This window comes from Acomys minous (assembly GCF_964271855.1).
Source record: "Acomys minous genome assembly, chromosome: 7".
Taxonomy (NCBI): Eukaryota; Metazoa; Chordata; class Mammalia; order Rodentia; family Muridae; genus Acomys; species Acomys minous.
In genome coordinates this window covers 106,476,370-106,492,663 of record NC_140488.1, presented here as the reverse complement: position 1 = coordinate 106,492,663, position 16,294 = coordinate 106,476,370, and the positions used below count along the sequence as shown (strand labels likewise).

At 42.4% G+C, this 16,294-nt stretch overlaps 1 protein-coding gene and 1 long non-coding RNA gene across 5 annotated transcripts in view; one reads left to right on the top strand and one right to left on the bottom strand.

Moving 5' to 3' along the window:
- LOC311601766 overlaps positions 1 to 16,294 on the bottom strand; it is a 116,377-nt gene that overhangs the window by 80,420 nt on the left and 19,663 nt on the right. The gene's annotated exons all lie outside the window — the stretch shown is intronic.
- Positions 652 to 8,295, top strand: LOC311602536 (diphosphoinositol polyphosphate phosphohydrolase 3-alpha). Its single transcript, XM_084790766.1, has 2 exons — positions 652 to 1,468; positions 6,588 to 8,295. Coding segments are annotated over exons 1-2 (495 nt in total). The 5' UTR covers positions 652 to 974; the 3' UTR covers positions 6,589 to 8,295.

The following is a 16,294-nucleotide window of genomic DNA, read 5'->3' as shown; positions in this document are numbered from 1 at the left end:
TCCAGGACAGGAAACAGGTTCCATGCAGACTGACTATGCAAACTGTAAACAGGGGTTGTGTGTGAAAGTGTTTAAAGTAAGGGCTGAGGCAAGATGGTTGACAAGCTGCAGAAGAGAACCTGTTGAAGAAAGCAAGCTGCATGTGACTCAGCAAAGATTATTCTGGCAAGACTCTCTTTGGTCATTCTGGGGACAGGAGGCCTTCCGCCTAGAAATAAGGCAGTGTTGTTCGTGGTGGGAGCTGACTATGATGGAGGCCTAGACCCCTCTGCTTCTGGGTCTCCCAGGGAGGCCCTGCACCCCTCTGCTGCCACCTTGGGCTGAGGCCCACACTTGGTGAGGACCCTGAGCCAAGTCACAACAGGGTGCACGTCCCCAGAGCCCTGTGAGGTAGTAGCTTCCTGGGCACAGTGGTGCGGGGCGCCTGCGCAGTGGGCTGGCGGCGGCGGCATCGCGCTCTGGGGGTGTCGGGAGACCCCCGCCTCCGCCCCTCGCCCTCCACCGCGGGCGCGCACGCGGACCCGGCCACGCGCGCGCAGGCACCTCACCTCGCTCAACCCCTGCCAGGGCGGCCTAGCCAGAGAGAGAGCCAGCAAAGGGGTGCGAGAGAGAGAGAGAGAGAGAGCACGCGCGGGCGGGAGGGCGGGGATCGCACGCGGTCCACTCGGGGGGCTGTGCGGAGGCGCGGGCTCTGGGCTGCCCGCGGCAGGCGGCGGAAGCGGCGCCTCCAATCAGGCGGCGGGCTCGCCACCCTCAGCCTGGGGCGCGCTGGGCACCACTGCCCGCCCCGCGGACTGACTGACGCGCCGGCTCGCCCCCGCCTGGTCTCCCCGGGCTCGGGCTCGGCTCAGACTAGGCGCCGCTCGGCTTCAGTCCTCGCCAGGCCCTTGCCCTGCCCGCAGCAGCCCCAGCCCGTGCTGCGCAGAGGCGGCCCCGCTTGGCAGCTGCAAGCCAGCCCAGAGCCTGAGCTCAGGATGAAGTGTAAGCCGAACCAGACGCGCACCTACGACCCCGAGGGCTTCAAGAAGCGCGCCGCGTGCCTGTGCTTCCGCAGCGAGCGCGAGGACGAGGTGCTGCTGGTGAGCAGCAGCCGCTACCCCGACCGCTGGATCGTGCCCGGAGGGGGCATGGAGCCCGAGGAGGAGCCCGATGGCGCGGCGGTGCGCGAGGTGTACGAGGAGGCGGGGGTCAAGGGGAAGTTGGGCCGGCTGCTGGGTGTCTTTGAGCAGAACCAGGACCGCAAGCACCGGACCTATGTCTTCGTGCTCACTGTCACCGAGCTGCTGGAAGATTGGGAAGACTCGGTCAGCATTGGCAGGAAGCGAGAGTGGTTCAAGATCGAAGATGCCATCAAGGTCCTGCAGTGCCACAAGCCCGTGCATGCCGAGTACCTGGAGAAACTGAAGCTGGGCGGCTCCCCCACAAATGGGAATTCGGCTGCCCCGACCCTGCCTGAGAGCGAGCCCTAGTATGTACCGCTCCTGCCTAGACTCCTGCCTGTAGCCTCCCCGCACTGGCCTCCTGCCTGCCAGGGGAGCACCTCTCCTGTCCTGTGAGCCCGCATGGGCAGGAGGGAGGCTTCTTTTGTTTCCTTGGCAGGCAGACCTCTGAATCACGCTTGCAAACTGTCTCGGTTGCCAGGCGCTGTTTGCAGACAATTTGCACGTTTTTCAGATGCTTTTCCAATTGCTTCTTGGTGGCACTGGTAAAAATCTTGTGGTCAGCCAGAGCTGCATGGGATTTCGTGAATGGTGCTTTAACTGCTTGCCCTGCTCTTCGTGGAGGGTGTGCGTGTGCGTGTGTGTGCGTGAGTGTGTGTGTGTGTCCGTGTGCTTGTCTGTCCTGTGATGTTTTTGTTTGGGTGATTTATTATTATTATTTCTTTAAACACCCATTGCATGTGTTTGTGCGTGACTGTGCGTGCGTGCTTTTGATGTCAGGTGTCTGGTTTCTTACTGGAGGGGCCTTTACCAGCTGGTGAGGGGCGAGAGTGCGTGTCTGGATTGGGACACTGATCTATTTGATTTTTTTTCCTCTCCCCCATTCAGATCCGAGGTTCTGGGCAGTGAGCCACTTTTGGTAGACGTTGAGTCAGATAACACGATTCAAAATAAAAGAAGAAACAAAAATTGGAGATATTACACTTTTTCCTTTCTTCATACAGTATTTTTAGCATACAAAATGCCATGTAATGGGCCCAAAGCAGGAACTCCGTGGTTTTTTTTTCACATGACCAAAACACATTTTAATTTTCAAGACAAATTTACTGTTGATGATTTTTCACTACTGATTTAAAATGTCCAAATTCATATGTAATCTCCAGCCTTTACCCTGATAGAATGGCTATTTCCACGGACTTTTTTTTTTTTTTTTTTTTTTTTTTTTTTGGTTTTTCGAGACAGAGTCTCTCTGTGTAGCCTTGGCTGTCCTGAACTCACTTTGTAGACCAGGCTGGCCTCGAACTCACAGCGATCCGCCTGCCTCTGCCTCCCAAGTGCTAGGATTAAAGGCGTGCGCCACCACCGCCCGGCTCCACGGACTTTTCTAATAAGACACTTCTCCGGATAATTATGTTTATACAATTGTTTTAGCCTGCTCATCCAACACCTTCCAACTATGAGTATATTTCTGGATCCCCCTTAATATTTTTTCCTTCAGTGTACATTTATTTCGAAAGAAAGGGATTTATACGTGAATTTAATGATATCCCAGTTTAAATTCTCTGACCCTTGGTAACTACAGGAGTGGACTATTTTATGGTGATTGTATATTTGCAATCACTTAAATCATTTGAATGAGGTTATGTTCTTGCTGCTCAGCGCTTAACACACTTCTATCTCATTGACAGAGTAAAGGTTTCATTTCTGAAAAACCTTTTGCTTGTATTGTTGCTCTTATCTTGATACTCATTTGAAATACAGAGTCACCTTTAAATTGTGTCATTCCCTCTTCTGAAACTCTCCTCAGGTCCCCTGCCATGTCTATTTAGGTATATAGAAAGCCTTTTTAAAGACAGTGTTAAGTCTGGAAAGATCATTCCATATTTAACACGAGCACTTTAAAGAAACATCTTAGCTGAGAATAATGAATATACTTGGTGAAATAATGATCATGTAAAAGTACTAAAATCACTTGAGTTAGAGCTGTTTACTTTGTATTAATAACTCATTTTGAAAAAACATTGGTGTAATATATCTTGATCATACTCTTTGCCCTGCCCCCAAGCCTTCCCAGATCCTCCTCACCCCCTAACCGACACTCAACTTTGGGTTCTTTCTTGCTTGCTCAAAAACAAAACCAAGGAAACAAACAAACAAACAAACAAAAACAAAAAGACAAACACGAAATCACAAGGAAATCAAGGTGTGCGCGCAGAGTCTGTTTTGTGTAAGTCAACTATTCCTGTGCAGGACGTCTACCCTGGAGTTAGGTTGATAGACCTGGTGTCGTTCTATCAGAGAAAAAGAATGTCCTCTCTCCCAGTGAGTATCAATTGCCAATAGCTTCTTGGTTAGGAGTGGGGCTTTGTACTCACTTCCTCTTCTCCATCTAGGCTTTTGTCTGGCTTGAATTTGTGTAGGCCGTGTACATGCTGTCACATGCTCTGTGAGCTCGTATGTACATCATGCCTGCAGTGTCTTGGAAGATATGCTGGCTCTTTGGTGTCACCCACCACTTCTGACTCTTAACATCTTTCCATCAAGTCCTCTTCGCCAAAGCTCCTTGGGCCTTGAGGAGGGGTGCTTGATAAAGATTGCTCATATATTACATTTTTAAAAACATAATTGTGGCTAAAACTTGAGTGGGGCGTCACCTTTCTAAAGAGATGGTTTCTTATTTCATTCAGGTACAAATCATTATGTAAATAAATTTGTACTTCTCAAACGCATGATGCACATCAGTATCCAGCTCCTGAAACTGACATGTTCTGCTTCTAGCACTAATTATATATGTCCTTATCACTATACTGGGCTTCTTATTGGTTTTCAACCTGTATGTACACTGGTTCTTTCTTTCTTTTAACTTTTGTTTTGTTTTGTTTTGTTTTTTTGTTTTTGAGACAGGGTTTCTCTGTTACTTTGGCTGTCCTGATCTAGCCCTGTAGACCAGGCTGGCCTTGAACTCACAATAATCCAATCTGCCTGCCTTTGCTTCCCAAGTGCTGGGATCAAAGGTGTGCGCCACCATGCCTGGCTCTGTAAACTGTTTTTTAAGGGCTTTTTTTTTTCTTTCTGTGATTTGTCTTCAGAACATTGAAATGTTTTTTTCTCTGCCTTGAATTATTTCAAAATCAATACTCTTTTAAGCTTCTAAAAGTGAAGTTCTTGCATTTTCTGAAGAAAGTGGCTTCCCTTTATGAAAAGTTTTATTTCACGATTAAAATATAAACCCTAATTTCCAAAATATATTTTGACCTCTCACCAAAGGAAAGAGTATATGACTAATTTGAAGCACTCATTTTAATTTGTAATCACAATGACTTTTGCTAGTTAAAACGTTTCTAATAAAACAAAAACAAACAAAAATGTTTCTAATAGATACTGAAATTTAATGTCTATTAACCTTAAGTTCTACACTGATAGCGCAGATATAGTGAATTTGGTATTATAGATATTTCTTTTTATAAAAACTTTATAGAAATGCTATCAGAAATGCATTGGAGGCTTTACTTGTAGTTGCTATTACTAGAGTTAGCAATGAGTCATCCTTTAAAATTATATTTGTGTGTGTGTGTGCATGTGCAGAAGTGTGTGCAAGCACCCCCATACACATGCATGTGTTTGTGTGGGTGGGTGGGAAAATGTCATTGTATAGGTGTGGAGGTCAGAGGACTTTGTGAGGGAGTGATGCTGTCTTCTTCCACCATGAGGGTCACAGGAACAGAACTCATGTAGTCAGGGTTGGTGGCTAGTGCCTTTATCCACTGAGCCATCTTGCAGGTCCTCTTATTGCATTCTTAAATTATGTATCTTACATAATCAAAAATGTATTCATAACCCATCATTAAAATTGCCTATAAGTATATTGTGAATTTCCCCCTTTTAAAAACTACTGGGTTTCTTAAGGTATGTGTTTCTGTATCATTAAATGTTTTAAAAATTAATATTTAATAAAGTAACTAATAGTCAATTAATATTTAATATAAATCATAGACGTATCAGAGAAATTACAAACTCTTAGGAAATTATTTTTATCTTTAAGATTTTGTCAGTAGTTCCAGATTTAAACAGGTTACCAGGGATAGTATATTAATTTCTACCATTCAGTCTTCCAAAATCTGGGTAATTTTCCTTTCTGAGAGCGCTAAGTCATTGACATCGTATTTATAATTATACTAAAGCACATGGCCAAATTTGACATTCATCTCACTTGAAAAGGGAAGAGTACACCGTTAGGTAATTGAGATTTGCAGATATGAGTTAGTAATTGATTTCCCATATATTACATAAATAGCTCTTACTGTCCATTTTCACTTGTTGAAGTGTTTTGTTGATAATTAGGGATTTTCTTTCCCACCCACGCCTCCAGATGTACAATGAGGAAACATGCTAATATAGGGTTATGTTACTATTGTTTTGAATCTATACTGGAAACATATCATTTTGTCTATGCTTTAAAAAAACAAACTGAAAGCAGGACCTTAACTTGTTAAGATCATTTGCTTTATGAATTTATATAGATTCATTTTAGATTATTACTATAAGACGGTTTTCATTGAACAATATGGGTTCATTTACAAAGGTTTCTATAAGAATGCCTGATGCCGGGCAGTGGTGGCACACGCCTTTAATCCCAGCACTCGGGAGGCAGAGGCAGGTGGATCTCTGTGAGTTCGAGGACAGCCTGGTCTACAAAGTGAGTCCAGGACAGCCAGGGCTACACAGAGAGACCCTGTCTGGAAAAAAATGCCTGGCAGGATGTAGGTGAGACTTTTACATGGCCAGAACTTCTGTCTTCAGGCTTAATATTTTCTGCGTATCCCTGTCATGGTATTAGACTGTGTGTAACATATTTAAACAGTTTTGAGAATTCACTATGGCAAGAACAGGAGGTGATCAAAACTACACTGGAACTTGGAAGTCAGATCCACTAGTGGTTCTTACACTGTAAAGCCATCCAAGTTACCAAATCATCCACGCTTTCAGGTTTTCTCTTAAATCTGTCATTGTAGATGATACAAATAGATACTGAGTTAACATCTCTAATGCGATGCTCTTTTTAACTGGATTAAGCCACACACTTCTGTGTAATGATTAAAAGTTTATTGCACGCCTATGTAGCCACCAGCCTGAACTATTTTTCTGTGTGTAGACTCTCATCTAGAAAGTGGAATTTATAATTTTTTGTACCTTCATAGTGTGTGTGTGTGTGTGTGTGTGTGTGTGTGTGTGTGTGTGTGTGTGTGTCTGCGCGCGCGCGTGTATGTGTTCATTTGTGTTCACATTGCACCTGCTTTGGAGTCCACAAGGGCTTTCTAAAGACCAAGTGAATGGTATAACTAGTCTGTAACTAATAACTTTGCTGGTTGGAAGAATTGTAAACATATACCTGTTAAATGTGTGTTTGCTTCTTTTTTTTTTTTCCAGGTGAACAGAGAAACGGGGTTCAAGATTACACCGAAATCATCATTGATGTGAATCCAGTATTCAGTGGTATTGTCAAGGTCACCGGAGCACTTTCAAGGTTCCCAAGGAGGCCGCTCACCTGGTTTTCCTTTTACATCTCGGAACACTCCTCTGTCTATTTTACCAACGTTTTCGCTCTGGTTGTTGTACTATTGTATGTGAACGGACTTAATTCAGCACCTATAGCCTTTTGTTGTGCTTTTCTGATGTGTCTGCCTTCTTCATTAGACTATTACCTTTGAGAGCAGCGACTATTTTTCCTTACTCTGCATATTCTGCATCCAAGACACTACTTGAAATATGGTTGGCATCACTGGAGGTCTTTGATTCAATGAATATTTTGTAATCTCTTTGTGGCAAAACATTTCCCTTCCAATCTGGTGCTAGTAGAGTATCAGCTGTCTGAGCGCCATGTGCGTGGCCATGTGTATTAGGTGTTTCATAAGCTTTTGGGGACAGTTGAAAATGTTCAAGGAGAAGAATTAGTACTCATTTATATGTCACACCATACAGTGGCTGGCACGGTTTTACTATTATGCCATCACTTAGGGTAACATTTTATAGACTTAGTCCTTTATGTAATAACGTTAGTGTTTTTGTACTGTTGTTAATTTGCTTAAAATTTTATTCAAAAATATCACTTGCTATAAAGGTAATTGTAAAAACACTACAATGAAAACCTATTATTGTGAGTTTTTATAAAAATGAATTTTAAAATAATATACAAATAATACATTTAATTTTTTTTTGCAATGCTCTGTTCTACTTCTTAAATGTGATCTTCACATTTCCTTGCAGAAGATGTTGGGTGTTTATCATTTTACAGCTTCAGTATTCGGTATTGTTTGATGGTGAGCACGAAGAAAAGCTGCTGTTTAAGCAGTTTTCAGAGCTAATTATACCATTTAGTTGCCTAAGTGTCTGTTGCCTCTCTCGCTCCTTCAGTTAGCCGTGGTTCTCCTTCCTTTCCTAGTACGCTCAGCTGGCTTCTCAGCACCACCAGCCTGCTGCACGTACAAATGCAGAGGATTGAGAGTGCTAAATTGGTGTCACTTAGAAAGGCTTCAGGGAAAGGGACGGCTGTAAAGGGGAACACAACATGAAGAATTTAAATGAGGGAGCTTGGTTCAACTCTTTCCAGAAGAATAACTTTTATGTCAAGGACAAGGACATTTCACGGAGTTTTGCCACAGGGTGTGTGATGTCAACACTCTTACCCAGCTCATTACAAGGGTTCCAAAGAGGTTCTAATATGGTTGTTGTAGTTCACTTTTTTCATTATACACCATTATATTGGGAAAGGCTTGAACTCCAATTCAGTCTTAACACCCTCCCTCATGGTACCAGTGAAATGTATTGTGTCCCCACATCTTACAGACATTCAAATAAAACCACGCATTATGATGTACTGGAGTTTCTATTTGTGATATGTACTGTGGTTTTGCTTTCTAAAGAAACCCTTATCTTTTAGAAAACTGCACTGAAATTTTACAGATATGCTACTGTTATTTGCTTCAATATAATCAAGGTGGTAGAAGCTTGTACATAGATGAAACAAGGTCGGCTCTGACTTGATACTTGTTGAAGCTCTGTGATAGATGTTTGAGAATTCATTATTCTCTCTACTTTTGTATATGTTTGAACTTTTCCATAATAAAAGTTGCGAAAATATTCCTTAAGAGTTTACTTATGGGCCACCTCTCTTTTTAGAATCTTAAGTATGGATGGCTGGTCAGAATAAAACTTCACATCACGGGAAGATAAATCTATTCCTCAAAAAAGGTAGCTTTTCTTATTAAGCTAAACCAGTTGCTAAATGTCCATTTCTTTCCAAGAAGTTTTTCCTGGAAGACCTGCTTTTAACATATGCAAAACGATCCTAGCCCACCCAGTATGCAATATGTGAGTGGAGGACATAAGCTAAAGTGCAGGTACAACCACACTTCATTTTACAATCTCCTTTTAAAAGGTGTGTGTGTGTGTGTGTGTGTGTGTGTGTGTGTGTGTGTGTGTGTGCATACTAGGGAAAGCACTGTTCTCTGCCTTTTACCTTTTTAACCCCTAATGTGCCCTCACCTTAACTTAATTTTCGACAGCACATTAGATACCACTCTATGATCTTAATGAGATTTTACCGAAGATGGCAAGATTATGTGCAGAAGACACAATCAAAACAGGGAGCTTGTGTGGAGGGAAAGACGCCACCAAACCTGCAACCTTAACTTGATCCTCAAAATCTACATGCTGGAAGTAGAGAACTCCCTCAAGTTGTCCCTCCACACATGCACAATGGCAGTAGCAAACACACACAAACACAGAAAATGAGTAATTTTAAAAACCATAATTTACACTTAGCATATGTAAAGTATATGCTAGAAGGGTACCAGGTCCTTTCTAGATCCAGGCCTGGACTTGCTTCCTAATACCAGCTGACTCCAAATGGCTAGCAAAAATGTTTTCCAACTGAAGCAGCATGCATAGAGCCTACACCGGTCTACCCTAGGTCCTCTGCATACATATTATGGCTTCCAGTTTAATTTTTATGGGCTACTGAAAGTGTGAATGAGTGAGTCTCTGACTCTTGTGCTTTCTCTTAATCTCTTTTCTCTTTGTATGTTCAACTCTGATGTGATAGTTTTTGTTTTATCTAATATTTTGTTATATATATTTTAAAATGAATGATAAATGTAAACCTAGCTACTAAGGCAAAGGTTAACAACTGAACTGTCACTTATACCTGCTAGAAGAGGGAAAATCAGTGTTCTCCAACTGAGTGACACTGGGTCTATCAACTATTCCATGGCAGACCCCATGTTCAGGAGTACTTGGCCAAGGTATAATGGAACCTACAATTTTTGGTGTGGTTTTATTTGGTTACCCTTGGGGGGTGTTTTTTTTCATGGGTGTGGTTTATGTTGTTTTCTTTGAGTTTTTTTATTTGGTTTTTTTTATTTTGTGAGAAAGAACTTAAAGTTCAGTGGCAGGGATGGGGAGAGGATCTGGAAGGACTTGGGGGAGGGGAAGAAGATGGTTAAAATATATTTGAATTCAAAAACTGTTGTAAAAATAAAAACATTTTAGAAAACAATTTAAAGAATAAGATTGTTTTAAATAGGAAACAATACAATTTCATTATAATAAACATGTCACTTGAATGTAAGGTTTTAATAGGATAAAGTGGGTATAAGGTTCATGGGATCTCTACTGCTTTCTTGATTTTTATGTGAATCAAAAAACTTACTTGAAAAAAATAAAGTCCGTTAAAAATTTCTAGGGGAAAATAAGTTGCTCTAACATCTATCACTACCAAAAATGGACAGTTGGCAGTTTCATGTCATAGGCATGGTAGTTCTCATTACTATAGAGCAGGGAATGCTGCTGGTTTAACTCAACTCTCTAGCACCTGGGCTAGCTCAATTTTATAGCCCCAGGAACAAATGTACATCTAAAGTCCAAGAAGTGGCTCCAAGGGCTAACACTGTGAGTTGAGGATGGAAAACCAGCTCCATCTTACCTAAAAGCTCATGCTCTTGGGATGAGACATTAAATATGGAAAACTAGCAAACAAAAAGTCCATCCACTTTCTAAGAAGACTAATGAAACCAGATCTACATGGCAATATAAGGAAGCATGCCAGGATGTCTGGGAATTTGGATTCATTTGGGAGTAGTGCTGAGGGGTACAGAGGAGGGCTCTGGACAGAGATGGTAAAAGAAAAAATGTTTCCTTTAGTCAGTCAAAATTTCTTGGGTCCTATAAAGAAAACATTGAAGACTGCAAAAGCTATTCTGAATAGGTGGCTCCATTTTGTGATGTGATACCTTTTGCACAGTTTTTAAAATTGCTGAGTAATTTTTATTAACATGAAATAATTTTACAGATTAATGGAATACAGTGTGGCATGTTGACACACAAATCCAGTATGTCAGATCAGGGCAATTGGAATTTCTTCTTCCATATAAATTATTGTATTTTAAAGATCAGGTGTAGCTTGGTGGAGAAGATCCCATTAGTCAAGTACAGATGACAAAACTGAAGCTCAACTGAAGCGTGGTTAAGTAAAATGAGTCGTTCCCAATAAGGAAGCTTTAGGCACATGAATAAAAAGCCATTCGAATTTATCTAATGCCTCTGGCCCTACAGTTTCAGAAAACAACTCAAAACACTAGGTCAAGAATCATATTATCTCCCAGCACTCGGGAGGCAGAGGCAGGTGGATTGCTGTGAGTTCGAGGCCAGCCTGGTCCACAAAAGCTAGTCGAGGACACACATAGAAACCCTGTCTCGAAAAACCAAAAGCAAACAAACAAACAAAAAGGAAAAAGAAAGAAAGAAAGAAAGAAAGAAAGAAAATCATATTATCTCCAGGTATATATGGGTTGAGTAAGTAAAATTGGCTTTTGTCTTCACTAAGCTCTGGGTAAAAAAGAAATTCTCACACAATGGATGAATGTTTTATGATAGTGATGATTCACTCAGCTCTGCAGGCTCATCTCATAGCTGGGAACACTAATTTCTCTCAGAGGAAGTGCCACGGAATTTGCCACTTAAACAGGAAATAAGGCTGAAACAGAAGTAGGAAAATGGAACTCCAGAGATAAAGAAGAAAAGATTGGAGGTTTGGGAAGCCAGACAAAGTATGATCGTTTTACAAAAAGGAATTGCTTAGTTGTGCCTAAACTTAAGGTATGGAAACCAAAAACCCAAGGAATCAAACCAGATGTGGCAGTGGACTTCTGTAATCCAGGTGTTCCAGAGGGTCAAGACACAGGATTATGTCTGAAACTAGCCTGAAGGACAATGATAGATCCCATCACACTGACATTTAAGAAAAGAAAGGGCTGGGTCCCTGTTGGAGGCTGGTCTGATGTGTTTTGATGCAACTCCTGGCTCTCAAGGTCTGCTTGCTGCCTTGAGGAGCACATTCTCACATACCCCCCAAATGAATGTTAGTAGCCTTGTCTAAAATCACATTCATTTTTGACCTACAAAAAGCTGATACCTGGGCAGGGCTGGAAGAAAGTAGGTGGGGCAAAGGTTCGCTGGCTTGGGGAGTGAAAGATCTTGGTAAAGGGAAGAGACAGCAGAGGAAGAGGAGAGGAAAGGAAAGCAGGCATCATGGGTTAAGTGGAGTAAGATGCACATGGCTGGCGTGGATGGAGGATTTGGCCCAGATGAACATTAGCAAGTGTTTGGGACTATGAGTGGGAGGTAGTTCAGTAGAAATTACTAGAATCAGGGAGATATGGAAGGTAGTTTAGGGGATAAGTATCTGCCCTGCCCCAGGTGAAGCAAGGCTGTTTTAAAATATAACAGGTATCTGTGTTTTTATTGATTGACAGCAGATTAGAAAATATCACCATAATAATTATGGGGCCAATAACAGATACGTATTAGAGCCTTCCTTTAACATCAACAGGTTCCAGCCCTGCACTGTCTGCAAGAGACACCCAGAGCTACTTCTCCTCACCTAGGCCTTTGCCCTGACAGCTCCTTCATGCCCAGGACCAGCTGCAAGTGCCGTGCTCTCTCTCCCTCCCTCCCTTCTCTCTGTCTCTCTGTCTCTGTCTCTGTCTCTGTCTCTGTCTCTGTCTCTGTCTCTGTCTCTGTCTCTGTCTCTCCCTCTCCCTCTCTCAATCTCCTTTTTGGCCTAGCCCTTGCCTGGCCTGACCTCTGGTGCCCAAGCCCATCCAGGAATCCCACTTGTATACTCTGAAAATCCACTCCAGGTCTCTTGTTCCTCGTCACCTTTCAATTCTACTCTCTGCTGCTGGATAGCCACATCTCCCTCCAGGCTGTTCCATGCCCAGGCCCAGCTGGGAACTGCATTCTTGTGCCTCCTTGCTTACTAGGACACAACCTGTCGCTTTGATCAAACGTCAACGCCAAGTATCTGAAGCAATGACATACAAACTGTTCCTACTTGATCTAAAATCAATGCAATTCTGGCAGTGATGGAAACAGAACCAGATCTTCACCAACAGGAGCAGACTAGGATCTCATTTCAAACATACTATCTACACAGCCAGGACCACTTGACCCTACAAACAATATAGGAGGCCAGTCAGGAAATGATGTCCACCACAAAGACCACTAGTTCCTCAGAAATGTTCCCCAACATGAATTGCCTAGAGGGAGCCAGGACACGGATTTAATATTTTTTCACATTTATTTATTTTTATTTTATGTGTACAAGTGTTTTGTCTGTATATTATATACATGCCTGGGGCCTGCAAAATTCAGAAGAGGGTCCCCTGAAACTGAGATTAGGCATGGTTATGAGCTGCCATATGTGTGCTGGGAATTGAACCTGTGTCCTCTACAAGAACAACTGATTTTAACCACTGAGCTATCACTCCAGCACAGGAAAAAGAGAAACAATTCTAAACAATCAAAGAATTCTAGGAGTTTGAAGAGCACACAAATACTTGAATGAAGTTAAAGAAGATAGGAATAAACGAATGAAACTCAATGACAACACAAACATATGGCTGCATAAAATGATGAATGGGGGAATGGAGAAAGCCATGAGTACATGATGTCCCAAGTGAATGTATGTTGTTGACATGGATAAGGTCATGTCAAGGACCAAAAAACCTCAGACCCATGGGGAAATGGCAAAATCTCCCACCTCTCTGAGGCTCAGAGAGATACTGTGTATTTGTATGTAATAACCCCACGTCCTTGTTCAGATGTGTGCAGTAACTCCACCTCTCTGTTGAACTATACAACATATAATATATTATAATTATATATTTTATATAATAATACAACATATAATAATATAATACACAATATAACATAATAAACATGTTGTGGTTTTTCGGGGCACTGCACTTTCTCTATCAGAGAGCCCAGACCACCCGACCCCAGTATTTCTTTTCATTTTTCTTCATTCTCTCTCTGTACCAGTCAGGTCCATCCTTAGAACCCTGGAGCTCTGCGTGGATGTGGCAAGTGATGCCTGAACAAGGTCAAGGATGTGGACATTAGCCACAGGGGGGAACTCTCATTGTTCAGACAAGGGCACACTCCCAAGAGAAGCACATTTATACAGGCAAATTGGAGAAATAGCGGGGAAAGATGTAAAGGGAAAGGAAGAAACAAACGTGAAGAAAGAAGGATACAAGAACAAATAAAGGAACAAAGGGGGGCAATTCTAAGTGGTGGGTGTAAAATATTGGGACAAGTAGACTCTAGAGACAGGTAGCTGTATGTTAAGTAGTAGAACCTAGAGACAGACATGTATATGTTAATCAGGAGTATCTAGAGATAGGCATTTATTTATCTGCCAACAAGCAGACTCGAGCTACATAGTTTATATTAGTACTTTTAAAGAGATTTGGAGATAAATAAAATCTAGAAATATGTAGTTATAGTTCAGTATTTTGGGGGTGAGTTTTGGGATAAGTAAAAAAAAAAACTGGAAATAGGCAGTTTCCCGTTAGTGCTTTGAAAGAGAGTTTGGGGATAAATAACACCTGTGAATGGGTAGTTAGACATTGGTGCTTTGGGGGAGATTTTGGGGAGACCTTGGAAAGTGAAGTGGAGGCATTGTGATTCAGCAGTTCTGAGGCATGCTCTTAATTTCCAGAGCAGCCGGGAAGGATGAGCTTGGCTACTTGGGACAGTATTAGGAGAGACACTGCGAAACAGATATGAGGCCAAGGAACTAGAACATATTTCCCTTTCTGCCTTGGTTTAACTGCTTTCCTGTTACATTTGAGAAAATATAAGTAACACAGATGGCTGGGTCCGGCAGGTGGTGTGGGCCAAAGTGGCAGACTGACTTACAGGAGCTGTGCTGTCTCACCATAGAGGCTGGAAGATTGCAAGTGCTGAGGCAACAGTGACCTCAGTGGCTGCAGGACCAGCCATCTAGCCATGTGCTGTTGAAGGACCATGATTGTGACCTAGGTGTCACGCTTGGCTGTGCAACATAGATGGACCTATGTGCATATGTAGGCAAAGGAAAAATGTTGTGGCTTTCAATGCTTTGTACCTGGTAATTGTATCCAGGAGGGTAAGACCATGTCAGGGGAAAAGCCTCCTGGGCCAATGCTTTTTTTTTTCATCCAGTCATTTGGTTACATACTCCCATAAATGTCTGTATTAATGATCATCTCTGTTTTGGGGGAGTCCCAGTGAGCTCAGTTCAGTGATTTAGGGGTAGGCTCCAGGCCTGTGATGTAGACAGGAGAATTGGGAATTAATTGGGACCCACCTTCTGGGTGTTAGGTCCCACAATAATAATGATAGCTTGTATGTGGCCCAATTACAGTGGCACATGCCCCAAAGTAAAATAAAATAAAACAAAACAAAATAATAAAAAGCCAAAACAAACAGAAAACCAAAAGAAAAAGAAAAGAAAAAGCTTAAGATCATATTGACTTCAATTGATAATATTGCAAAACCTTCCCTTAATGAGCTTCAAGGGTTTAGTCCTTCAAATGCACTAAACTCATTCCTTTTGTTTCGTGGGGCACAGTGGCTGGTACGATCTTCCTCCTTATGATCCTTACAGTGTAGTGTGGAGCACTGTATTGTAGTGCCCCTGAACTAAGTATAAAGATCCATCCTGAAGGTCTAAGAAATGAGGAAGAAGATACAGGGGAGCTGAGAACTCTCTGAGATAATGAAATCCTGAATGAATGCATGCTGTTGGCTCCCCAGAGCCTCGGGGATCTTGAAGTCTTCCTTGGCGGGACTGGATGGGAGTTGACAGTGTGCAGAAAATGCCCACTATGGCTTTCTTCCCCACCCCAAATGTTTATAGCCTGAAGATTGCTTCCTACAAAGAATGGCTAGATATCCACAATGATACAATAGTGGCACTAATATCATAACAGTAAACAACAAGCCAGGTGCGGTGATGCATGCCTTTAATCCTGGCACTCTGGAGGCAAAGGCAGGTGGATCGATGTGAGTTCAAGGCCAGTCTGGTTGACAAAGTGAGCCCAGGACAGCCTTGGCTGTTATATAGAGAAACCTCTGTCTCGAAAAACCAAAAACAACAACAACAAACCAAAAAAAAAAAAAAAAAAGGAAAAAAATAGCAAACAACAGCTGTCTGATTGGACTGTTCAATAGGTGGAAACTCATATCTGGTACTGTAAAACTTGGTAAAAGTCCATAGGAGGAGAGGTCATAGATCCTAGAAGAGAACCATCTCCTTCAACTTCTCTGTACAGAGATGCATAACTGCTAAAAAGGCAGAGAATAAGTGGTTGTGAAGGACACAGACCCAATGGGTCATCTACAACACCACCCTATGCCTAAGGCTCAAGAGACACCACAGAAGGAGCCAAAAGCTTGTAAGACCCTAAGGAGCAGCACTACTGCTGCAAATTAGTGTCTTCTAGACATGAGAAGGATGCTATACCCATGATCTTTCAAGAATATGGGTGCTTGCAGAAGACCTGCACATACCAGTTGACATGTTGTTCCTTAGGATTTCTATTGCTGTGAAGAGACACCATAACTACAGCAAGTCTTATAAAGGGAAGCATTTAATTAGGGCTTACTTACAGGATCAGAGGTTTAGTCCATTGTTGTCATGGGAGCTTACATTGTGGCACAAAAGGCAGACTTGGTGCTAGAGAAGTAGCCAAGTCTATATCTATATTGGCAGGCAGTTGGAAGGGTGGGGGGAAAGGAGGGAGGGAAGA